Raw genomic sequence first — 26176 nt, 5'->3', positions numbered from 1 at the left:
CGAGGGAGATGGAAGTTAAGATGTAACGAATTAGTTGAATAGTATAGCAAAACGAAATGTTCAAGATGTACAGTATATCGCAAGACAAGGTGGTTAATGCTAACTTAAGTGAGGAACATGAAATGAGCCTGATACCGCAGAATCACATACCAAAATGTGCCTGATTTGACCCAGTGGAGGTGGTCGGCCCTTTTAAGATGTTTTTCTGGGCAGATATAGACAAAAAGTCGTGAAAGCTATCATCGTTCTACATCTGTTGACAACAAACGAAACTGGTAGTGAGCTCGCGTTGGATACATTGATAGTTGATTCAGTATGGCCGCTCCCATAGCAAAGCTGAAAGCAACATCAGATGAAGCTGGACCAAGCGCAACGAGAGGAACAAGGGAGATACGTCGAGCATATCTCTCGCCAGATGTTCTTCGAACTTACAAACTAGTAGCCGGAGATTGGATTACATTAAAATCAGAAACAGGCGTAATCATAGTACAAGCATGGCCTAGAGTAGGCTTAGATGATGATGGTGAGCTATAACTAAATATCATACGGCGTCATCGCTAACCTTGGGGGCTAGCTATCGTTCTTTCTCCAACATACCTTTCGAATTTATCCAGTACTCAAATTGACCTTTATCGCTTTGATGCCGAGTCTCACTCATACGGTAAAGCGTCTTCCGTCAGTCTCAAGGAGATATTTGAAGTAACTCTTAAAGCCAGGCAGAAGCAAGGTCTAGTCCAAGAGACGCCTAGAGAAAAAGAATGGCTAAGAGCTTCGATAAAAGAGGTATTACGTGAGTCAACCTCATTGTGTTGCTGATGTATATTCAGGTATTTGACGGTATTAATCTTGTAGTATCCATCAATTATATACGAAATGGAATCATTATTAGTGTTGGAGAGGCTGAAAAGACTTGTAGAAAGTTTGAGATTGCTAAAGTTGAGCTGTCATCAAAAGAAGAAGCTAAAAAGGGATCAGGGAAGTTGGAAGATGGGTTCAAGAAATTGGCTATCAATGGTGATCAAGGTGAAAAAGTTGTTTATGATATGAGTTGGAAAAGTCAAATTGTACTTGAAGATGAAGATCACAGGTCGAAAACCGCTACAAAAGAGAAGGATGCCAGCAAAACCGCTGTTAATGGAATTGCTAAATCTCGTTCAAATGTCGAAGACGAACCGATACCATCTTACATTAATCTATTTACACCTTCACAAGCCCCGACTGAAGCTTATGGCTTATTAGGAGGTTTACAACCTCAGATAGAGCAAATCAAATCGTTATTAGATTTACCTTTATTACATCCATCATTGTTTAAAATATTTGGATTAACACCACCAAAAGGTATATTATTACATGGACCACCTGGAACAGGTAAAACAGCATTAGCGAGAGCAGTAGCATCGTCATCAAACTGTTCATGTGTGGTCGTAAATGGACCTGAATTATCGTCAGCATATCATGGTGAGACAGAAGAAAGATTGAGAGGTGTTTTTAATGAAGCCAAAAAAAGATCACCATGTATAATTGTTTTAGATGAAGTTGACGCTTTATGTCCTAGAAGAGACAATTCAGAATCAGGTGAAGTCGAAAAAAGAGTGGTAGCTACTTTATTAACATTGATGGATGGTATGATTAACAATAATAATAAAGAAGAAGAAGAGGGAGAAGAAGAAAGAATATTTGTGGTTGCAGCTACCAATAGACCAAATAGTATTGATCCAGCATTAAGAAGACCAGGTAGATTTGATAGAGAAATTGAGATTGGTATACCTGATATAAATGGTAGACGTCAAATCATTGAAATAATGTTATCTAAAATGCCAAATTCACTGAACGAAGATGACATTAGTTTAATAGCAAATAAAACTCATGGTTATGTTGGTGCAGATTTATCTTCATTAATTAGAGAATCTGCTTCATCAGCTATTCAAAGATGGCATCTTCAACCAAAATCTCAAGGTAAAACAGAAAAGCCTATATTGACGATTGAAGATGTTCGGAACATATTACCTACAATTAAACCATCAGCAATGAGAGAGATATTCATTGAAACTCCATCTGTAAAATGGTCAGATATTGGTGGACAAGAGGAGGTTAAACAGAAACTAAAAGAATGTGTTGAGTGGCCTTTAACACATAATGAAACGTTTAAACGTTTAGGTGTACAACCACCAAAAGGTGTTTTGTTATATGGTCCACCAGGTTGTAGTAAAACTATGACTGCCAAAGCTTTAGCAACTGAAAGTGGAATTAATTTCATAGCTGTCAAAGGTCCTGAGGTAAGTTGATCGGCGACTTGACGATAATATAGTAGGATTTCAGCTTATGATCATACTGTTTATAGCTTCTCAACAAGTATGTTGGTGAATCTGAACGAGCAGTTAGAGAGATTTTCAGAAAGGCCAGAGCAGCATCACCCTCCATTGTTTTTTTCGTGAGTTTGTTCGATGCAATCAGAGGTGGTCGTAGCTAATGAAGAGTTTGCAATCAGGATGAGATTGACGCACTTGGTTCAGAAAGATCAGATGATCATACAGCCTCAGGTGTTCTTACATCCCTACTGAACGAAATGGACGGTATCGAAGAACTCTCTGGTGTAACAGTAGTAGCTGCTACCAACCGACCTGATGTATTAGTGAGCCAACAAAGCAATTCTATATTTGCAAATCGTTTAACTGACGAGATTTGTCGCTAGGACTCGGCGCTGATGAGGCCTGGTCGATTGGATCGAATTTTATACGTTGGAGTACCTGATCTTGCTACGAGAAAAGATATATTCCGTATACGTTTAGCCACTATGGCAGTTGAACCTGGAGTTGATGTTGAAGAATTAGCTCGTATAGTGAGTATGACCCTTCTTCAAGCTTTTTAATTTTGTTTGCAGGTCCAAAGGATCTTAGAAAAACATATACTGATAGAATACTATTTTATAGGCTGATGGGTGTTCCGGAGCAGAAGTGGCATCGATTTGTCAAGATGCAGCATTAGCAGCTATGAATGAAGACCTGAATGCTCCATATGTAAGTTATCGTCATGCTCTCGTATACTTTTAGATCATGTATTGATCCTTTCCTTCAATCCTTAGGTCAAGAAGTCTCACTTAATACACTCAGCTCAGACAGTGAGAAGAAGAATAACCCCAGATATGATCGAATTCTTTGAAGACTGGAGGGATCAGTCAGGAGTCAGAAGTGCATAATCTCGTATCTTTACGAGAGTATACATATCAAGCAATCTCAGCTAGGGATAAAGCATTACTCTATCAATGCGCAAATGATTGTTATCAGCAGATAAGGATAATGATCGAAAGGGTCAAGATGTATCACAATCAGAAGTCTTGAATGACTCGAACCCCTTTTGTAGATCCATAGAGCAGGTTTCGGATCTTACCATAACAACCATCAATTTGGTTGGAACGGGTCCTTTGATCCGTCCCCAATCTCATCTTAGCTTCTTGATACATATCTAACGCATCTCACATATATAAGAAACCAACATTGATCTTTTCATTCGTTTATTTTATGCATATTCCTTCATCGAGCAGCCAAGCCAAAAGCCCTTTGCTAGAGGTTTAGACCTCTGTTCAGAGTATTTTCGGCATTACCCGAGATTTCACTTGCGGAGAAGACAGACTTACTCCGCACATACGCCTGCCTAATCAAACCAATTCCATTTCAGCTTTTTTGACGGAAACACAATTTTGAGATTTTTGATCCCTTGGCGAGTCTGTCTATTAGGCTGAAACGACGAGTAGCTGCTTTGGTGAGTGATGTTAAGCAAGTATCCCATCTTGCTATACATGACATAACATTCATACCCACATAGCAGTTCCACAGTAGTACATTCATAGAATCAACTCGTCACCTAGATACAACCAAAATCTTTAGTAAACCACAAAAATTGACGAGCAAGTCAAACCACCTCATACAAACCTCGTCCGACGGTGAACCATACGTCTCCGAAAGTTCATTCCCTCTCAGTACACCTTATTGTATCCTGCAATGATATAGCCTTTGGCCCACATACGAAAAGAACAAAAATCATCAATCAGCAGAATAACAAAATCAGTGAACTCAGAGTATCGATATTCAACACAACCTAAAACCCAAACTTTCCTCAAACTAAATCCGTTCAATCTGTCTACCTTTACTCCCAAAAAATCAAAAGTCGCAATGGCTTCAGCAGCTTATTCAACCATTAAGCTTTTTGCTGGTTAGTTGATATGCCCATATGGCTACTATATAGCTAGATTTATCCAAGCTAATACTCATCGTTAACATTTGTATAGGGTCTTCGCACCCGGAATTAGCTCACTTGATCGCAAAAAGGTTAAGAATACCTTTAGCAAGAGCTAATATAACTCAACCTCCTTCTGGTGAAACAAAAATAACTATAACTGAGAGTGTAAGAGATTATGATGTATATATATTGAATACTGTGAGTTACCTAATCATATTGTAGCAGAGAATCAAAAGACTGATATTAGGTGGTGATAATCAATAGGGTGCTGGAGCTATTAATACCCATTTGATGGAATTATGCATAATGATTCATGCGTGTAAAGTAAGTGATAAAATTGCTGGAGATCTAGAGCAAGATGTACAACTGGATCATACTGATTGACTGTTTCAACTTTCAAAGATCGCATCAGCAAAACGAATCACAGCTATTATCCCACATTTCATGTATGCAAGACAAGATAAGAAAGATAAATCAAGAGCACCTATCACAGCTAAATTAGTTGCTAATATGTTAAGAGAAGCCGGATGTGATCATGTCATTGTAAGCTTGCGCTTTAAAAGATATGGGAAGTCGATAGGGCTGATCATGTACTCCTGCACAGACCATGGATTTACACGCTTCTCAGATTCAAGGGTTCTTTGATGTTCCTGTTGATAAGTGAGTATAACTCAGTCTCACCTTAATGAGCATTATTGACGAGTCGTCCGAATTTGCCTGCTCTCTTGCTTCACCAATGGTAATTAACGATGTTCAGCGTAAGTAAACCCATGGTATCCCATACCACTCGTGGGATATTCGACTAACCTTATCGCTGGTATAGCTCTACGCCGAACCCTCAATGATCCAATATATGCGAGATCACATTGACGTCAAGAACTGTGTTATCGTTTCTCCCGATGCTGGTGGTGCTAAACGGTAAGTGGCGCAATGAAATTTTAGCTCAACGACAATAAGCTGACTCGTTTCCTCATGTACAGAGCTACTTCAATTGCCGATCGATTAAACATAGATTTCGCTTTATTCCATAAAGAACGTAAGAAGGCAAATGAAGTATCAAGAATGGTTTTAGTTGGTACAGTTACAGGTAAAGTTGCCATTTTGGTTGATGATATGGCAGATACATGTGGAACATTAGGTTTAGCAGCAAGAAATTTATTAGAAGCAGGTGCAACAAAAGTTTATGCTTTTGCTACGCATGGAATTTTATCTGGACCAGCAATTAAAGTTATAAATGAAAGTGGAATGGAAAAATTAGTTATAACTAATACAATACCTCAATCTGAAAATACAGAAAAAACAGATAAAATTGATGTTATTGATGTCAGTCATGTTTTAGCTGAAACTATAAGAAGATCTCATTTTGGTGAATCTGTTGTAAGTGGAAACGAGTTCTGCATCTTATTGATCAGTCAACAAGAAGTAGTTGTATAGCTGATCCAACCCCCCTTCACCATACAGTCATACCTTTTCCACGAAGTACCTTATTCAAATGGTATAGCATAAGTAGTCTAACTTGGTATCGGATGTGTAGATGACAGATCAGAATGTAAGGCAGGGAGGATGGAAGGATGGAAGGATTGAAGCAACTTCAGCACCTTTTTTTGTACATATATTTTTCAATTGATCAATCATTATATCATTTGTTTTTCTTCAATCACATCACAACATATCCAAACAAAAATCTCATATTAATCACAAAACACCTTTTTCCACACTTTCTCATTAGATAGAAGATCATGCTTTATAGGAAAGAAGTGAAATGAAAATGATGCGCTGCTAGACATATTTGAGAACCTAGTCGCATTAAGTACTGTCTATCGGTCGGAAATAGACCGTCCTAAAAATGGGGGATTCCGAAATAAGGTAACATGATTATTATAGGAAGCATAAATAGATCTGGTTGAATGAAATTATGGTATATAAAAACTTACCCTAAGACGGACATAACGATACATAAGAGTAGTGCATAGAGTATGGAGTAGATCTAATCGGTTATACCCGATGTAGCAACAAAACGTATTAAAATTTTGCTAAACAGAGATAGATGTCTTGTAAATTACGATATGGGTAGAACAATATCACGAGGCAAATGAGGATTGGGTAGTTAGTCATACATAATAATATTTATGCTAATTCTGTATACAAACATAAATTGACCGCTTCTTAGCAAGTAGTACGACGACAGCGAATCGTTTGAAGTAGCCTTACCCGACTCTTAGTAAATAGTAAATAGTAAATAAAACCTCACCCCCCCATCCCGTCAAAAATTGACCGGTTACTTACCATATCTTCTTGTTAGGGACATTTTTTGGGATTTTGATTATTATTTCACCCGAATCGGATTATCATATTATTATTGCATCTTTAACCCCACATTCACATACATACACCTTACATATTTTTGGTCATCATATTCATTGTATACATACATCGATCTACTCTTGCTTTAAATAACTTACCAGTCATTCAATACATTGTCAATACAACCAAGCTTCACTGCATATCAAATCGGCAAGTCAAGGTAGACCTTGTTCACCCTTCAGTGACTGTGTTCCAGAGGCGGAGAAGCAATATTAGCAATCGCATTTACTTGGCATAGCGATATGACCCATTAGTACTTCTTTACAACTTTACAGAATATTTTACATCCTTATAATACAAGATAGGAGAGGTTTCGGTCTCAAACAACGTCTCAAAAATGCCAGCTGAACCAAAAAATTCAAATGTGGTAGATAGATCAGGTGGCAGTTCTTCAGCAACAGCAGCAGGTACATCGAGTAATGCAGGTGGCTCAAGTGGCACAGCAGCAAGTAAGAAAAGATCATTAGCACCGAAAAGAGGTGCAATTGCATGTGTTAGATGTAAAGAACGTAAAGCGAAATGTGTACCTGCACCACCTGGTACTTCACCTGTACCAACATGTACAAATTGCTTAACAGCAAAGAAAGAATGTATTTACTTGGAAAGAACACCAAATGAGATTTTTTTGTTAGAGTGAGTAATCAATCCTGACTACGACATGTAGATGGAACAAATAATCTACTTTCAGATTAACATGATACGATGTCACCATACAAACGCTGACCAATCCTCCTGATCAGATACGTTTCTCAGCTGGAAGCACGATGTGCAGCCTTAGAAGTAGAATTGAGGAAATCAAATCCTGCATCAGGATATGCTACGGATCATATCCAAATGCCAGCTGAAGCTAGATCAGCCGCTGTAAACAAGTTGAATCAAGTTTATGCACCTGCGATAATAAATCCAGCTGGAACCTCAAACGCCACAGGAACAGCTCCAATACCTATCAAACCGATAAGTAAAAGTAATGACGATGGTAATAATTTGGAAGTAAGAGCTGAAGAAGGACCGTCAAGTGTACCTTCTACAGGAAGTGCTGCGCCTGAATTAACAGTTGATGGTGAAGAAGATGAACAAGATTTAGCTTTAGGTATAGGTATGTTAAGTTTAGGTGGAGGTGAAGAACCTGTTTACGTCGGTCCTAGTTCTGGTATCAATTGGGCAAGAGTATGTGCGACGTAAGTGTCATACAAGCTCTTACCAATCGGGAGTGAAGAACTCATATTCTTCCTGTTTTTTTTTTCAGTGCGTTACGTCGACCTAGAGAAGCTACACAACCCAAATCACATCTATCTCGATTTTCATATCTTGCACCACCTGAATTAGCATCTGTCCAATCTGCCTTGGAATATACATTACATCATCCTACACCACCTTTACCACCACCTAGATTAGCTTCACATTACTTAGATTTAGTTTATGAACATATTCAAGCTAGATACGGTTGTTTTGATTGGATCGTTGTCAAAAATTGGCATGAAAATAGAGAAGCTATCTGTCAAGGTAGACCCTTATGGGGTGTTGGTACAGGCGCAGATGAGAGGAGAAATCTAGCAAGTTTCTTTTTATGGCTATGTTATGGTTATGGTGCTAGATTGAGTGAAGATGAAAAGTTGGAAGGTGCTGTCTCCCATGAAGTAAGTGTTTGGTATAAAATGTATATGACTTTATAAAGCTAATTTCTGATATGTGCTTTCAAAGGTCTATTACAATGCCGCAGTAGCATGTTTATCCACCTTGACATCTCATCATTCTCTTGCCACTGTACAAGCACTAGTCTTGCTTATCATTTATGGACTTCGTCATCCAACAGCCGAAGTCTCGGTATGGCAAGTAGGCGGTCTAGCTATGCGAACCGCTGTCGAACTAGGAATGCACAGGCGTTTAAGATCTAGAAGTGAAAGAGAAAAAGATCCTATGCGGTATGAGATGAAGAAAAGAGTATTTTGGGCAGTATACACATTGGACAGGATGATGGCAGCTCAACTTGGTCGTCCAGCAGGTATCCAAGATCGAGATATAGATGTCGAGTTACCGTTGAACGTGGATGTTGATTTTTCCGATGCCAAAGCACTGTATGCCATGCAAAATATCCAGATCGAGATGATGGCTGGTAGAAGACCCGGAGACGAATATACCAATGGTTATGGACCTGTATCATCTGTAAGTTGAAACTGAACAATCGGTGATGATAATAGCTAATACTTAACCCGTGTAGATGACTTCAGCAATACATAACATCCGTATGAATCAGCTCAAACAGATGATCACGTATGTATATTCTCGCTTGAAATTTTTCTCAATACTGACCTCTTTCTGACGTAGTGATGCTATCTACCGATTGGACAAACCCTTACGGCCAAGAGATCCTGATGCCAGAACGGGTCAATTGGAAAGACAGTCTTACGATGAAGCGGACGACTTGCTAGCTCGACTTGACCAATGGAGAGCCTGTCAGCCCCAACCACAAGAAGGCGTACCAATGCTTCCTGTTGAAACGTGGGAACTGGAGTATCATAATGTGAGGGGTCTGCTACCAGCTTTCAGGAAAACCGTAGCTGACGATTGCCTGTTAGTGCGTACAATTATTGCTTAGACCCATTGTAGCCAGTTGTAAGGCTGCTGGTCGATATGTCACGTTGTGTCTGGAATCAGCTGCTGCATTGTGCGAGGTAAGCTGCTGCTATAGATAAGATCAAAACACTTATCACATATGCTGACCCGATAATACAGACGCAGTACAACTACCTTCAACCGCCAATCGTACAATCAAAATTATCAACATGGCGGTTCTACAGATTATTCCTAGCTGGATTAACCTTACTTCATATCATCACCACTTTCCACCCATATTTGACGGACGCTTATAAAGCTAGAGCTGAATCAGCCATTAGAAAATGTCAAACCGCTTTAGGAGTGTTTGGTTCCAAATTCAAGGCAGCGGGAAGACATGAAGGATTGTTCAAAGAGCTTGTCACTGCCTGGGAGAATGGCTTAGGATCGACCGTAGGACGCAAAAATGATGGAGACGGAAACGATAGTGGAAGCAGTCCTGGACCCGGACCTGGTTTAGCCGGTATTGGTATCGAAGGTACCGCAGAGGATATGATTGCTAGGTTGTTTGACATCCAACCTACACCTCCGGCAGATCCCTTGATAGTGAATCAACAAAATATCAACGTGAACGCAGCGCCATTTATTGCAAACCCTGATCGAAATATCGGTCAAAGAACAAACCCGTTGATACCGCCGATTCAGGACTCATCATTACTTGGGTATGGCCAACAACCCATCCCTATCAATCAACCCAATCCAGTGTTGTCAACCCAGCACAATCCGCTTACTAGTCCTGCGAATAATAACGGTTTGAGTTTGAGTTTGGAAAGTATCAACGGAGGTAACGGCCAACATTTCCCTCAACATCCTGGTCAAGCATACCCCAATGGTCTGTTCCCTATTCAGACTGGCGGCTTGCAAAGTACGGATGATTGGGCGAGCATGTTGGGTGAAATGGGCGGTGGTGCAAAGGACGATTTCTTCTCGTAAGTAATCAAAGGTACAGGTAGTAAGTGAGTATGAGCTAATATCGTCTACTGCAGCTTGATGTCATCATTTGGATTAGAAACAGCTACTCCAACCCCATTCTTACAAAATGAAACCGCCGATCCAATATTCGATTTCTTGACTTCCCCTCAACCTGCCACTGCCAATCCTGCTTCTTCAAGTCATACGGTTGCAGAATCTTCCGGATCAAATCAACATCCTCACCCAAATCATCACCATCATCATTCACAACCGCACCATACTCATACAATTTTCCCCGGTAGTGGAAATATTGGGAATGTCTGGGACGGAGGTAGAAGAGATAGTAACCTAGGTATGAGTGATTGGGCAGGTTTATTTGATCATTTCTCTGCAAATCAAGGACATCCTCATTTTCCTCCTCATTCTCACCCTCAACAACACCACCAATCTCATGAATCCAATCATGATCATAATCGTCATCAGCAACACCATCACAATCATAATCTCAACGAACATGGACATTCTCATCCCCATAGTCAAGGCCAGGATCAAGGAGGAAATTGGAGTGGACAAGGGCTATGTTAATAGTCATTTTTGGGATTAGTTATTTTATTATATTTAGTTGATTCACGCAGTTTACGCTTCACGCTTCATTTTAATCAGTGTATGTATGTAACAATATCAAATGTTCAATGTACAATATGCATACCACTATCCCATTTTACTGTCTGAATTCCGCAGAAGTGATGTATCGGATCCAGACCAAGCCTAGCCCTTAAATGGGGTGATAAATAAGATTTTACATGTCAACATGAACCGGTCGTTGAGCGTGTCCAGGTCTGTCCACCTTCGTGACGTGAGGTTGGAAAGACAACAATCAACGAAAACGATGCGATGATAGCAGGATATCAGAATGAGATTAACCAATTTTGAGGTTCAAAGCAACGAAAAGCTCACCCAGTGACTTTCACTATACTCGAAAAGGATCTAGGTTTCATCCAGGCCATCAACAATCGTCTTTACTGAATCTAGCGTTTCTAGAACTCATAAGATACAATGGCCAGTTTAGGTGAGTTTTTGCTCTTGCGCCGTACAAATTATACTACATTATCTACCGTCGAGTGGCTAATTGGGGTTATGTGGCTCTTATTATCGACTTTGATTTCATTATGTAGTTGCAATCCTTGATGTGAAGGGGAAGGTAAGCTTTTTAGAATATTATATGACTACTCAAGCAAGATCATTTAATAAGGCATGTCAATCTTATTGATAATATCATCTCATGTACTTCGGTACAATAATATAGTCTTTAATTCAAAGATCATATAGGGATGATGTACCGCCTTCATATATAGAGAGATTCTTACCTCTGGTATTGGATATGGAAGAAGAAAACATACAAGTTACACCTTGTTTTTCAGATCAAGGTATAAACTACATGCATATAAGACATAATAATTTATATTGTAAGTTTAGTTCTTATATGAAGATCTATCATTCATGGTGATATTTTGATGAAATATTGATTATATGATATTGAACCAATACAGTACTGGCTTTATCTAAACGTAATACAAATGCAGCTGAAATCATATTTTTCTTACATCGATTATGTTCTGTGAGTGATTCAGGCCTATTTATTCCTTTTGTAATAATAACAAGATGACATTTTACTGATTTCATTATACTTATGTATATATGTGATTGTCTATAGGTACTTACAGAGTATTTTAAAGAATTAGAAGAAGAATCAATTCGAGATAATTTTGTTGTTATATATGAATTGTTAGATGAGATGATGGATTTCGGTTTTCCACAAACTACCGAATCTAAAATATTGCAAGAGTAAGTCTTGAAGCTTAAATCGGCCGGCCAAATATATTAATTACTCGATATGATAGATATATCACTCAAGAATCACATAAATTAGAGGTCCAAGCTAGACCACCAATGGCAGTTACAAATGCAGTTTCATGGAGATCTGAAGGTATAAGGTATAGAAAGAATGAAGTTTTCTTAGATGTTGTTGAGAGTATCAATCTTTTGGTGAGCCATATGTATGAGTTGTTTTCATATTGTAAAAAAGCTTATCTCAAAATTATCATGGTTTATTTTATAGGTCAATGCTTCTGGAAATGTTATAAGATCTGAAATTCTAGGTGCAGTCAAATTGAAATGCTATTTATCTGGTATGCCAGAATTAAGATTAGGTTTAAATGATAAAGTTATGTTTGAATCAACTGGAAGAGCTGCAAGAGGTAAATCAATTGAAATGGAAGATGTTAAATTTCATCAATGTGTTAGATTATCAAGATTTGAAAATGATCGAACAATATCATTTATACCACCTGATGGTGAATTTGAATTAATGTCATATAGATTATCAACACCTGTTAAACCTTTAGTTTTCGTTGAAGCTTCAGTTGAAAGTCATAGAGGTTCAAGAATTGAATATACGGTTAAAGTTAGAGGTCAATTTAAAAGAAAATCAACAGCAAATAATGTTGAAATTTACGTTCCTGTTCCTGATGATGCTGATAGTCCAAAATTCAGAGTAAGTCTGTAATTGTTGCGATACTCGATCACTGATTCTGGATATATGACTGACATTGTATTGGTATTCGTGTTCTTAAATTGATTGCTTTCACAGACGTCAGTAGGCTCAGTTGTATATGCACCTGAAAAATCAGCTTTCGTATGGAAGATCAAACAGTTAGGTGGTGGTAGAGATTATATGATGAGGGCTCACTTTGGTCTACCAAGTGTAAGAAATGGTGAGTAACTCGTTCGCATATAAATCGGACTACTCAGTCACGCTGACCTCTAATCTGCGACTCTCACATTTCATTTCACTTCGTTTCGTTGAATACTCGTAGAAGAAATCGATAAGCGAGCTCCCATATCTGTTAAGTTTGATATTCCGTACTTTACTGTATCAGGTATACAGGTTAGATATCTCAAAATAGTGGAGAAATCAGGATACCAGGTGAGTTTGTGGCACTTTGGTCCGATCGACATCCTTTGACTTTTTGCTGATAATCTTCCTTTTTTTCTTTCCAGGCGTAAGTTGAACCTCTTTTGAACTCGATCTTTCATATGCAAGCTAACAGAAAAGGTAGTCTCCCGTGGTGTAGGTACGTCACACAGGTAAGTGTTTTTAAGCTTAGAAAGATTCTCAGACTTGAAAAAGAGCTAATGTCGACTCAAAAACCATGACAGAACGGGGACGACTATGTCCTTCGAACAATTACCGATGCCAAATCCTCCTCCGTTATCGCGCCACTTTAGTTTCTCTTTATACCATTTAGATGTATTCACGTGCTTTACGTTGTTCTCATACCTACCCCTTCATGCATATGCTCTTAACGATACTGATGCTACTTCTTGAATCTCGAACTCGAAGGGTGTTGAAGGAGATGAAGGTGAAGCAAGGAGGACCAAACAAACGCCACGCACGTGGTCGGCATCCAATCTATAAGAGCGCCACGCGAGTCTCAATTAGTAATCCCGTTATGCCGGCGGTCCTAGGTCCAAGCGTTACTAACGGTATCATTTTACTTTATGTAAGTTTTATACAACTTTGAGAATTTAAGCTCAGGGTGAGGAACGCGTGCTAGTCCGGAATAGGTCGCAAAAACACTCATACACCATACAGAAATAATAATACCACATACACATACACATACACGTTACACGCTTCAGCTAGTCACTCCAACTCATCCCACAATCTTCTATCCTTATCTTTTTTTCTTTACTGATCATATTTTGATCTCTTTTATACATACTCCCTTTTTTTATCCTTCTTCTTCTCACATCCCTTCTCTTACCTTTTTCACTCCTTATAAGAACACATCAAAATGGCTGCTAACCAACAACAAGACGTGAGTTTGAGTTTTCATTCAACTCATCATACATTCTAACGCACATTTTGGGGGAAAGTTCAGATCCATCCCAAATGATGTTGAAGGTGTTGTTTGTCGAATATCAAAGCTGATGTAACTCTTATACTCATAGACCAAGATCGCTGAGGTCGGTGCTAACAGATTCGGGTTCGACTCTAGAGTCAAAGTCGATACTTTGAGAAGTTTATACCTTGTAAGTTATCATAATTTATCATTCAACCTAACGCGTAATTTCGCGTCTTTCTTTTACACGTCCTGTTCACTTATGCTGCTTATCTCACATATGACCACCTCCTCGACCGCCTCCCTCTCCCCTACTGGCATTTCTTCCGTACTCCCACTCCCCCTCCTCTCTACATCTCTCCCCATTTCTCCTATTCCTCTCAATCCCCCCTCCCCCGTTCCGCTCTTTGACCGCCTTGCGCTTGTCTACCCACCTCCCCCCTTTGCATACTCCTTATATCCCTTGCCTTCTCCTTGCTTTGCGTTCTTGTCTCTCTAATATGTACTGACTATTCTCCGTTCTCTCCCTTCTCCCCATTAGACCCCAGCTTTCCTCAAAGAAGGTAACAAAGAAACCGATCTCGCTGGTCAAGGTCACAAAGACTACGGATCAGAATCTACCTACTTCAAAGAAACCGATTCTATTCAATACACCACCGTCGCTAAATTCCCACCTGTCAAGAACCTTCCTAACACCGAACGAAAGAGAATTCTCGTTACTGGTGGTGCTGGTTTCGTCGGTTCTCACTTAGTCGATCGACTCATGCTTCTCGGTCATGAAGTTACCGTTCTTGACAACTTCTTCACTGGTAGCAGGACTACCGTCTCCCACTGGGTTGGTCACCCTAACTTCGAAATGGTTAGACACGATGTAGTTAACCCATTCCTCATCGAAGTTGACCAAATCTACCACCTTGCTTGTCCCGCTTCTCCTCCTCACTACCAATACAACGCCGTAAAAACCATCAAAACCTCTTTCATGGGTACCCTTAACATGCTTGGTCTTGCTAAAAGAACCAAAGCTAGATTCCTCATCACCTCAACTTCAGAAGTTTACGGTGACCCAGAAGAACACCCTCAAAGAGAAGAATACTGGGGTCATGTTAACTGTATCGGTCCTAGAGCTTGTTACGATGAAGGCAAACGAGTTGCTGAAACTCTTACCTACGGTTACCAAAGACAAGATGGTGTCGATGTTAGAGTTGCTAGAATTTTCAACACCTTTGGTCCAAGAATGAACCCTTACGATGGTCGAGTCGTTTCAAACTTCATTATCCAAGCCCTTAAAGGTGAAGATATGACCGTCTACGGTGATGGTCAACAAACCAGATCTTTCCAATACGTTCACGATTTAATTGATGGTTTGATCCTCCTCATGAACGGTGACGAAACCCGACCAACCAACATCGGTTCATCCCACGAATTCACCATCATGGAATTCGCCGAAAACGTCAGAGTGAGTGTATTCATCTTTCCTCATTGATCTGATCGGCAATAAGCTAACAAATCTATTTGTAGGATATCGTTGAACAAATCCAAAAGGAAGAAGGTGTTGCTAACCCAAGACGAGTTGAAATCATCCACAAAGAAATGCCAATTGATGATCCTCAACGAAGAAGAGCCGACACCGCCAGAGCTAAGGAATCTCTCCAATGGCAACCACAATGGTCCGTCAAACAAGGTGTTGAAGGTAAGTTTTACGTTCTTGCCTAGTATTAGTCTATTAGGTGCTAATCAAGTTGTTCTTTCCCTTCTTACAGAAATGGCTCGATACTACCTTAGAATGATCAGAGAAGGTAAACTTTAGATTGCCTCTTTGTGCTTTTAACATAGATTTTTTGCTTGCGAAACAAATACATTCTTGGATTTTAGAGAGATACATATCAGCATTTTGGAAAATTGAAATTAGTCTATCGTATATACACATTCATTGATATTTGGATATGCCACCATACCATATTCTGGCTGCATCTTTTTCTGTGTTATCATGCGATTGATGACACAGTCAGCGTGTCAGACGCAGACAGCATGCATATGCATTCCAAAGAGCTCAATGCATGGATGTATACTGTGCCACATTCGTCATCGATGATTTACGTTGTTGATTTCGTATATATATATGTTTGATATCCACGTTGTTTGACTGCAGTCGCGTACAGTACAAGCTCCTTAAGTATTTATCATGGGATTTCATGTCAGATAACAGACAACAACAATCATCATTCAACCTTTGTTATCATTCGGTGAAGCAGTAAATTTTAGTCAAATAATATCAATTCGTGGCTCATTGAGATAAGAGATAACCAAGAGGAAAATATCCCATCATGGCGACAACCGAAAGTTCACAGGATAATGCAACGCAAAATGCTGGACCGTCAACCCCCGGACCAACCTCAACTTCTTCAGATCCAACAGTCATCATAGACGAAGCTGCTGAATCTTCCTTGTTGAATATACCTTCAAGTGAACAAGCACAAGCAGGATATCATGCACCACCTAATCAACCTTCTGAACCTATATCTACACCTGCTCCTCGATCATTCACAAACGAACCTACGGTTCCTGATGCTCCCTTGCATCCTCCACCAGCAAAAGGTTTACCTTTATCTACACCTTCTTCATCATTAACACCTACTATACATAATAAATCATATCAAACTCTGACAACAGATTTATCTGAATTTGATCCTTATGCTACTTCATCTGGTCCATCAGCTTCTGCTTCCTCTTCAACAGCATCAAGCACAAAGGAAGATCCAAAAACACCAGCAAAGCCAAAGAAACAAGGGCAAGATAAATCTGCTAATATACCTCAAGAAACACCTGTTCAAGTCACGATAACAGAAAGTGAAAGTAATAATTCGATAAATTCAGTAAATTCAATACCGAATCAAGAACCAATATTTAATTTTTCTGGTTTTTTGAAAGATTTAAGAACAAAATCTGCTGAACCTATAGCTAGGTATTTGAAAAGGTGATTCATACTTTATGATCTTTTGTTCTTGGTTTGTTGGAGAAGAGAATGTAGTCACTTACGAATTATAAATGGGTATTTAGTTTTTTATCAAATTTCGCCAAGAAACCATTTACAGTTAATGAACAGATAAAATTGATACATGATTTCCTTGCCGTAAGTTGAATATTCTGAGCGTACTATGTTGGCTTTACTAATTATATCCCTTTTCCACTGTGTGCTAGTTTATTTCGGAGAAAATGGAACAAGTCGACCCATGGAAATCTCAATCAACAGTAGAATTTGATAATGCCTTAGAAGCAATGGAAAAATTAGTTATGAACAGATTATATAATTAGTAAGCTGTCTGATCAAGTTGTTTCTGATTGTCAGCTAATAATCGAGTCTTTTTGATCAGCACATTCACACCTCAACTTGTACCTTCTCAACCCATAACTACAGATGATCTCGAAAGGGATGCAGTTTTCGCTCAAAGGGTTAGATTATTCCGTTGGGTAAGAGAAAAGCATTTAGATGTCCCTGAAGGTGAAGCTACTCAAGGGTTCTTAGGTTTTGCTGAACAAGGTATATTTGTTATCGCTCTATGCAGGATCGAATCCAATGGATCGTAGAGCTAATGTTTTTGATGGTATTAGAATTATTGAAGATTAACCATTACAAAGCTCCAAGGGATAAAATGATTTGTATACTAAATTGCTGTAAAGTTATCTTTGGTATGTAGAAGCTGTGAGATCAGGAGCGGCGCTACCAGCTAACAAGTATAATCATAGGTTTGATACGGAATGTTTATGGCGCAGAAGCAACTGGAGCGGATGCGTTTGTACCCATACTGATCTTTGTGGTGTTACAAGCAAATCCTGACAACATGTTGTCCAACATCGAGTAAGTATATGCTCTTGACGATGTCAGCTATTCATATGTACTGATAATTGTGGCAGGTATATCAGCCGTTTCAGGAGCGCTTCAAAGCTACAAGGGGAAGCTGGCTATTATCTGTCCAGTCTTGTAAGCAATCTCGAAGCACATTGACATCCCATTTAGCTAATTTGTTGTATGCAGAGTGGTTCAATCGCCTTTATCGAAACCATGGACGCTTCGAGTCTGAGCAACATCACCCAAGCAGAATTTGAGAAAAATGTGGAGGATGCAATCCAAGAATTACCTCCTTCACCAACAGCTTCAACATCCAGAGCTTTACCTCCAGCTGACATGTCACCCTTTTCAGCCGTTACATCCGGTGAAGAAGCTGCTAGACCATTATCACTCACTACTACAACACAGGCTTTAGACGGTACTAAGAGATTCTTCCAGCGTACAGGTGATTTAGCACAAGAAGCTGTTAGTAAACCATTGAGTGCAATTGGTAAAATACTATCAACTATGCAAAGTCCTTCATCGGGTGATAATAATAGATCAGAAGATGGAAGTCATACAAGTGACGACGAAAGGTCACCTCAAAGGAACAGACAAAATAGTCAGAATACTCCAGCATCAAGAGATGTTTTCCGTACGAGAAGATCGGAATTCAATAATCTTAGAGCTTCAACACCTGAAAGCCCATCAAGAACGCTACAGGGCTTTGGATTGGGTGTACCAGGGGATAATTCTGCTCCTGGCTCTAGAGCGTAAGTGATCCCGTCTTTTCCCAGGACAGAAAAAGATGATTGACTTATATGGTATATGTTGTATAGTGGTACACCTACACCAGGCGATAACCCTATTCCTGATTTCTCTTCCATGCAGTTACAATCTACAATTGATATGTCACAAGAAACTTATGCTCAAACTCGAAGAGCAAACGTACAGACTTTACATCAAATGTTCCCCGCTTTAGACGAAGACGTTGTTGAAGCTGTGTTGGAAGGAAGTCAGGACGATCTAGGTTTGGCTATTGATAGATTATTGGAAATGTAACATTGGTATTTAGACATGTTCGAATTAATCTCAGCTACTAATGAGTTGAAGATCTGTATCATAGCCACTGTGAACTATACTTCAAACGAAATCCCGAAGGGTAGAAAGCTATGTGATTTCTCCTTTTGACGATAATGATATATATTCTACCATGCATGGATGATCTATAAACCCCATAATTGAGTAAAGCTAATGAAATGATAAATTTAAGCGTTGGCATATGAATTGAATCCGATCCAGGTTTCCTATACAGTCAACTGCGTAAGTTCGGCAAGAAGAATGCTGATTTTCGGGTTGATGACTATCATATCGATTGTCGATAACAAACGACTTGAAATGGCTTAAAGTAAAACTTCATTGGCTGAGTTTCGACTAAGTGATTTCTGAAAATGATTTCTATCAGCTTTTTCTCGAAATAGTGATTGGCGACTTGCATCTAGCTAACTTACATTTGGAAGTACAATGCAACTTCTGACAAGGGTTTCGGGAGCAAGGGAAACTTCTGTCGCTGCGAATGTGAATACGCAAATTATTGGTATCAGCTGAAGGGACCATTTTATTCTTCTATATACAATATGATAAGCTTGTCAGACGATTAGTTGACTTACCCAAAATTGTTACACTAATTTGACCTTTGACATCTTGTTCAGGTTCAGGATTACCATCAACTCTAGCCCAAGGACCGATATTACAATTTGAACCAACAATTGAATTCAAAACGCAAGAATGTTTATCCAAAACTGTATTTTCTAACACAATTGCATCTTTTATTCTGACACCTTTACCTACTTGTACACCTGGTCCAATAGCAACATTAGGGCCAATCTTGGCCGTTGGGTCAATCGTTGCTGTAGAATCTATATAGACTGGTGAGATGATATTTGAGGATGATTTAGCTAAGAAATCCGCATTGGTTTTTTGGATTCGAGTTAAATATAATTGATTGGCTGTAACAGCGGATCTAACCATTCAAGAGAAGTCAGTAAGTATGAAACATATCAGAAATCATCGAGGTTACACAATGATACTCACGCAGCTGTCTTAATTTGTCTCCAGAAATCTTTACATTCATAAACATACATCTTCTTGGCTGCCGCAAGAGGTACAATGACATCTTGTTCGAGACGAAGAATATCATCAGATTTAACTAAAGGATCTTCGCTGTTGACGTGAATCAATAAATCAGTCAGCTGCTTCACGGGGTTAAGGACCTTGATCCAGCTGTACTTACGCAGCACGGGCAGTCTTTTGATCCATGGCAACTTTGATCTCGTCAAATAATGATTTATCAAATACTGAATAGAATCAATTCAGCTTATATCCGAGGCTTTCACATCCAAAATATCATTTTCCTTGACTTGATTATGTACTCACAGTAAACACCACCGTTGACAGTATTTGAGATCCAACTATCAGGTTTTTCAACATAATGAACCATCAATTGACTTTCAGGTTCAGTCACAATACAACCATATTTTTGTGCAGATTCTTTCTTAACATTTACACCCATTATTGTACCTACACCTCTATGTTTTGAATGTAATTCAAGAATTTCTTGGAATGGGAATGCAGAACAAATATCAATGTTACAGATGAAAATGTTTTGTGGTACTGGTGGTCTAAGAATAGAATCTCTAACTATATACCATCAAAGCTTGATTAGCATATGATTTCAAGTTAGACACCAATATCAGGCTTGATAAATGCGTAACTCACAATGATAAAGACCACCAGCTGTACCGAGTGCTTTATATTCTCTCAAATAACTGATACCAATATTAGGGAATTCTCTTTTAGCTTCTTTGATGAATCCACTCATTACTGAATCTTCATAGAAACCAATAATGATAATTTCAGATAATCCCGGTACTTTAGCCAAAGCAGATATAGGATGCCATACCATTGGCTAGCAAGTTAAATATCAGCTTAATCCAGTTGTTCCAATCCTGAAGAACTGACCTTTCCTGCGATAGGTAAGAGAGGTTTAGGACCTGTTAAAAGCGCGAAAATCAGTATGGATCGAATCCAAGTTGAAAGTCATCAACAAACTTACAATCAAGAGTCAAAGGTCTCATACGAGTACCTTTACTTGGACCTCCTACTAATACAATAGCTTTTGTTGTAGACATTTTGACGAGTTCTGAGATATCTTATCTTGAAGACAAGGAAATTGATACCTGTAGCAGATATAAGATAGAGAGCTGATGAATTTTGCGGTAATGGAATAATGGTGACACGCGCATGAACGTGTAGTGAAGGTAACAATGTAATAATCTTATTATGGTGTCGTCGGAATGTTATTTATTATTATTATGGCAAGGATGAAGTCGGTGGTGGCCTAGTACCCTGAAAACATGGCCAAATGCGGATGAAATCTGATATAACGAAATATCCTAATCCGATTACAAATTCGACCCTAATGAATGATCGACGCTGCCATGTGCAGTCTTGTAATACTCGATTACAATTTTGTAATTCACTACTCATAAGTTGAGTTCTCATCTGCATTTTGTTTTACCCTGCATCATGATCCCAAAACCCTAGAAATCACACCAACACATAAATCCCAATTCCCATATTACTGTGATTAATATTCATAAACAAATCTTTCAATAAACATCGCTTCAGTAGTCATTGCAACTTCTACACCTTGCATTGAAGTATACAAGGGGATACCAAGACATTTCTCTCAAAGGGTGAGTTGAACGTATCATTTCCCTTAACACTCATTTTGCGCAGACGTTATCAAGACTGATGACGCTCATGCCCCGTTATTTAACGTTTGTTTGCCCCATTCGATCAACCCATGACTAATCCCATATCTCTAGTATCCCGCATTTTATTATTCACCAATCAACTATCTCACATTTCTATCGCTGCAAACAGCTTCACGACAATCTGCTGAAGCAGGTCGTTCAACATGGTCTTCACTGTGAGAGCTGTGCACACTTTCATGGCTGAACATGGCGACGAATTAGAGTTTCAAGCTGGTGAAGAAATTATCGTATTAGAAAAGGATGAAGCGTTTGGCGATGGATGGTGGAGAGTAAGTGTCTATTATTGTGATTACCGCTGATTAAGTGCTAGGGACGGAATACAAAAGGTGAAGAGGGTCTTTTCCCAGCTACTTATATAAGTGAAGGTGTACCAAGTCAACAGGATGAACCTGCTGCTGGTATATCCAAACCCGAGTCAATCCACGAATCAGAACCACATCAATCCGATTTCGCCAATGAATCTGTAGTCAAGAGTGAACCATATCTCTCCGCACCTACCATACCTATACCAGATGAGTCACCTAGAGGTACACATGATGCCGAAGGAGGCTTGTTAGAAAATGCTGTTACTGCTGTTGAAACTACCGCTGTTAGTCTCGGAAATGTAATGGGTAAAACAATTGGAGATATACAACACGCTATAGAATCTATTACTGCTCCAACTACGACTACCAGTAACGATAGACCAGAAAGTGAGGACGAAGAAGAGTTAGGTATAGGTCAAGGTGCAAGAGCAAAATTAGCTGAACAAGCGCGTTTAGCTAATGAACAAAGAGAAAAGAACCCACATTCGTCTCCCGGTGGTGTGGCTGGATTAGTATATTCGGATGAAAGTGAGGATGAGGACGAAGATTATAGGAGAAGTCCTAGAAGTGCTGCCATCAACCGAAGTATCGATTCACCTATTCTTAACGGTTTCCACACTAGTCCAGTACCTCTTGAAGCCAATAATACTCTCCCACCTAAAGTGCTTTCGCCTGCTCCTACACCACCTATTTCGTCCCAATTATCCGCTCAACCAGTATCCAGGTTTGAGACAACGAACAGATCATTGGATCCTCCTGCACATATACCTTCTACTCCACCATTCGAAAAACCTACTTTCACGACTAGATCATCTGCTTCTGGCATTCCAACAAAATCTGTCCACGCCTGGACAGTGGATGATGTTTTCGCCTGGGCACAAGCGAAAGGCTTTGATGAAGGTATTCCAGAGAAATTCAGAGGTGAGTTGTTTGTCCTAATGACTAAATGCTGACAATTCGCAGAACACGAAATTACCGGTGATCTACTCCTTGAGCTCGATGCAAACCTCTTGAAAGAACTCGATATTCCTCAATTTGGCAAACGTATGCGAATAGCCGCTGCAATTTCCGAACTCCGACGACCATCATCCATGGTCTCCTCAAATTCACAACCACAATCACCCTCCGGTCTACCTGTCAGTGCAGGGGGAAGTGCCTCCTTACGTGGCATGAGTGCCCCTCATTCATCCTTGGGCCAACCATTCCCCTCTACAACTCCTCCTCTGTCAACTCCACCTACTTCTGCATCTACCACCGACGATATCCCTCATGGTGCTTGGGCTCATGGTAGAAAAACCAGTAACGTAGGTCTCGGAATGCCCACACCAATGGAAGCAATTAGAGAAAATCTCGCTCAAACCCCTTCATCCAATCAAGCTAGTTCAACAGCTGCTAGTCTACCCGCTAGTCCCGTTACACCTAGTTCCGCCGTCACCAAACGTGAATCAACCGGTTCAATGGGTCACAAACGTGGTAAGCCAAGTACAGATAACAAGGAAAGATTGAGTTTCTTTGGTCGATCACGTAAACCTGCTCCGCCAAGTTCTGTTTCTCCAAGTTCAGAGCAACACAGAAACTCTTCTCGTCTTGGTTTCCCATCTTCCAACAAAGTTCATCAAATGCAACCTGCTACACCGGAAGCCAATAGACGTATATCCGGTAATGGAGTTGGAAATGCTGCAGCTCTCAAACAAATTGGTACACCCGATTTCTCTGGTTATTTGAAAAAGAAAGGAGATCGATATGGTTCTTGGAAACAAAGATTCTTCGTACTCAAGGGTTCACATCTTTACTATATGAAGAGTGAAGTTGAAGATCGAGTTAAAGGTCATATCGAATTACAAGGATCTAGAGTCATAGTAGACGAAAATACCAATCCTGGGTCGTATGGATTCAGACTTACTGGAGGACCAAATGACAAGGCCCATTATTTCTCATCAACTGAACAAACTGCTATTCGAGAATGGATGAAAGCATTAATGAAAGCCACAATTGCTAGAGACTATTCTGTACCTGTGACTTCATCCTGTAATATACCTACTATCCCATTAGCAGAAGCTCAAGCTTTAGCACCGCGTCCTCCAAGTCCAGCAACTCGAGAAGCAACTCAAAGAGCTAGTAGAAGGGAGAATCCTAATCAACTTACTGCACATGACGCTAGTGTCTTGGTAAGTCAATCTCTATAAGTTCCAAAAAAAGAGCTGACGATTTTGCCTACAGATGAGTCTCGATACTACCTCTGGCGAAAAGAGACGAGCAAGTCAACAAATCAGTGTTTCATCACCTGGTAGACCAAGTCGAGATACCCGAAGACCATCTAGTAATTACAATGAAGCTGCTCGACCATCTAGTAATTTCAATGGTGCTGCTCGACCATCTGTACGTGATATATTGTTGTGAATGAATCAATAATGCGGAAACTGACAGGCGTCCTTTTGATAGGTGAACTCAGTATATCATTCTGATGAAGGTCAAGGTAACGCAGAAATAGTCAGATGGGTAAATTCGCTATTACCTCCAGCGTATCCTCGAGCTGGGTCATTACCACAATCGTTCGTCTCTGGAGAAGTCATCTTCCTACTCGTCAAACATTTATCAAATGTTGAACCTAATCCACCTGTACCACCTCAAGCATTTGCACCTGATGCATCAGGTTTACCAGGTTTAGAGGGTCTTTTCTCCACAATGGATATACTTATTGATGCAGGTATAGATACTGCAGGCGTAAGTATAAATGACATTAGAAATGGTGATTCACCACAAATCTCAAAGCTGTTAAATAGTGTTAGAAACTGGCATGAAGAAAGAGCTGGTATGGCTAGGTAATCAGTCATCGATCTAACTAGAAACAGGATCAATAATATCCAAGAAATGACAAGATATTCGATCACTCAAAATACAAAATTTTTCTCTCCACGTCTTATTTCTACTTTCCTTTTTTGTTCTTTGCACCTATATATACTTTTTCTCTTATTGCTTATAATAATATAAAAATCGCTACGATTTCGCCGTTCTATATCGTACATACTTAACATAACATGCTGCTGGGAAACGAAATATGTCGAAATATGTCATAATTTGCTGAAATACAACCTCATCCCACCGGCGCCGCACATGATCTTGCGAACTTTGCATTATTCCAGATTCCTACTGCTTTACATCTGCTTTATTTCGAACAAGACCTCGATTTCTTATTACTATCTATTGAAGGGAGGACCAAAAGTCAAACTGAAGAAAAAACTACAGCACCCGGGATTCCCAAGTGGTCCACCACCTTGGTACTAACCGAGCGATAGGTAGCTTAAGCTTCGCCGAGCAGACGAGAGGCGGCGATTTAAACCTTCTATGGCCGTAGATGAAGGTCAAATTCTTGGTTGTTTGCATGCTGTTGATTGATTTTCAGTGGTGTGATAAAGTATTATGTTATCCCCATGCAAATCAGTTCAAATATGTTCACATTACAACTGTATGGAGGACAATTTGATTTCCTCTCGTAGCAAGATACAAAGATGAAATCGTCAATGAATAACGGGACATGAAAGTCCCAGACAAAAAGCATCCAAATGTCAATCAACTTTACATATCACATGATGATATCGGTCGCCGAAAGATGTTTCCATTGGAAAATCCGATAATATCCATGGGACATCTTACATTTTACTTGTAATAACAAAGAGCATCAATACGAAAACTCTTGGCATTTCTTGACCATCCTAAGTTAATGCATCTGAATTCTCATGTTTAGTACACTCTGTAGTCGTGATTGATCGCCGAATTGGTAGGCCGGGATGACTCGACCGAACGTCTTGTAGTAACAAGTCCGTCTTTGGTTTCCAGTGATTATAAAATATACATAAAAGCGACTGTACGAGTACAGTAGCATGATCAACGATCGCTGGCAATTAGGAGAATAATGACTCGAGGTTCCCTATTACACAGCTCACTCAGGCAGTAGTAGCAGCAGTAATCTCACTCTTAATCCTGCTTTCTCCAAGTTGCAAAATTATCATTACAGTACAAAGGTTTGAAGACGACTTACCCAAATGACGAAGGAAAAAAAGCCTACGTCACCTCTAACTATCCTAATCAATCAAACTCGGGAAATTTAGCATCATTCCACCAAAAAAGACAATCAAAACTGACTTTCGGATTAAAGCGATATGCGAGATTACCTCG

At 39.6% G+C, this 26176-nt stretch overlaps 8 protein-coding genes across 8 annotated transcripts; 7 read left to right on the top strand and 1 right to left on the bottom strand.

The window, feature by feature from the left end:
- Positions 1-315: 315 nt before the first annotated feature.
- Positions 316-3196, top strand: L201_005561 (uncharacterized protein; the record flags this gene model as incomplete). Its single annotated transcript, XM_066221291.1, has 8 exons — positions 316-523; positions 575-790; positions 853-2276; positions 2342-2431; positions 2489-2632; positions 2693-2839; positions 2931-3017; positions 3083-3196. 8 exons carry the CDS (start codon positions 316-318, stop codon positions 3194-3196), a joined length of 2430 nt encoding a protein of 809 aa, XP_066077388.1.
- Positions 3197-4169: 973 nt separating this feature from the next.
- Positions 4170-5742, top strand: L201_005560 (uncharacterized protein; the record flags this gene model as incomplete). Its single annotated transcript, XM_066221290.1, has 8 exons — positions 4170-4209; positions 4286-4434; positions 4501-4560; positions 4639-4779; positions 4841-4888; positions 5060-5154; positions 5217-5613; positions 5698-5742. The coding sequence occupies 8 exons, from the start codon at positions 4170-4172 to the stop codon at positions 5740-5742; spliced, it is 975 nt and encodes a 324-aa protein (XP_066077387.1).
- A 1195-nt stretch (positions 5743-6937) lies between these two features.
- On the top strand, positions 6938-10710 carry L201_005559 (uncharacterized protein; the record flags this gene model as incomplete). The annotated part of the gene is made up of 9 exons (XM_066221289.1): positions 6938-7233; positions 7341-7778; positions 7847-8237; positions 8302-8763; positions 8819-8871; positions 8926-9121; positions 9177-9272; positions 9334-10142; positions 10200-10710. The coding sequence occupies 9 exons, from the start codon at positions 6938-6940 to the stop codon at positions 10708-10710; spliced, it is 3252 nt and encodes a 1083-aa protein (XP_066077386.1).
- Positions 10711-11181: 471 nt separating this feature from the next.
- Positions 11182-13413, top strand: L201_005558 (uncharacterized protein; the record flags this gene model as incomplete). Its single annotated transcript, XM_066221288.1, has 10 exons — positions 11182-11194; positions 11301-11326; positions 11432-11591; positions 11676-11743; positions 11840-11970; positions 12027-12171; positions 12245-12679; positions 12776-12899; positions 13002-13111; positions 13345-13413. The coding sequence occupies 10 exons, from the start codon at positions 11182-11184 to the stop codon at positions 13411-13413; spliced, it is 1281 nt and encodes a 426-aa protein (XP_066077385.1).
- Positions 13414-13982: 569 nt separating this feature from the next.
- Positions 13983-15837, top strand: L201_005557 (uncharacterized protein; the record flags this gene model as incomplete). Its single annotated transcript, XM_066221287.1, has 5 exons — positions 13983-14006; positions 14140-14220; positions 14572-15486; positions 15549-15720; positions 15791-15837. 5 exons carry the CDS (start codon positions 13983-13985, stop codon positions 15835-15837), a joined length of 1239 nt encoding a protein of 412 aa, XP_066077384.1.
- Positions 15838-16354: 517 nt separating this feature from the next.
- Positions 16355-18918, top strand: L201_005556 (uncharacterized protein; the record flags this gene model as incomplete). The annotated part of the gene is made up of 9 exons (XM_066221286.1): positions 16355-17004; positions 17088-17160; positions 17229-17341; positions 17402-17568; positions 17640-17717; positions 17775-17886; positions 17943-18009; positions 18064-18629; positions 18696-18918. 9 exons carry the CDS (start codon positions 16355-16357, stop codon positions 18916-18918), a joined length of 2049 nt encoding a protein of 682 aa, XP_066077383.1.
- A 341-nt stretch (positions 18919-19259) lies between these two features.
- L201_005555 (uncharacterized protein) lies at positions 19260-21047 on the bottom strand (the record flags this gene model as incomplete). Its single annotated transcript, XM_066221285.1, has 9 exons — positions 19260-19301; positions 19368-19426; positions 19527-19879; positions 19951-20079; positions 20150-20213; positions 20293-20556; positions 20635-20824; positions 20878-20909; positions 20972-21047. 9 exons carry the CDS (start codon positions 21045-21047, stop codon positions 19260-19262), a joined length of 1209 nt encoding a protein of 402 aa, XP_066077382.1.
- A 791-nt stretch (positions 21048-21838) lies between these two features.
- L201_005554 (uncharacterized protein) lies at positions 21839-24826 on the top strand (the record flags this gene model as incomplete). The annotated part of the gene is made up of 5 exons (XM_066221284.1): positions 21839-21964; positions 22078-22921; positions 22964-24168; positions 24221-24379; positions 24443-24826. 5 exons carry the CDS (start codon positions 21839-21841, stop codon positions 24824-24826), a joined length of 2718 nt encoding a protein of 905 aa, XP_066077381.1.
- Positions 24827-26176: the final 1350 nt, after the last annotated feature.

This window comes from Kwoniella dendrophila, chromosome 7 (genome assembly GCF_036810415.1).
Source record: "Kwoniella dendrophila CBS 6074 chromosome 7, complete sequence".
NCBI classification, from domain to species: domain Eukaryota; kingdom Fungi; phylum Basidiomycota; class Tremellomycetes; order Tremellales; family Cryptococcaceae; genus Kwoniella; species Kwoniella dendrophila.
Note: the sequence above shows the minus strand (reverse complement) of the source record. Positions and strands in the feature narration are given on the sequence as shown.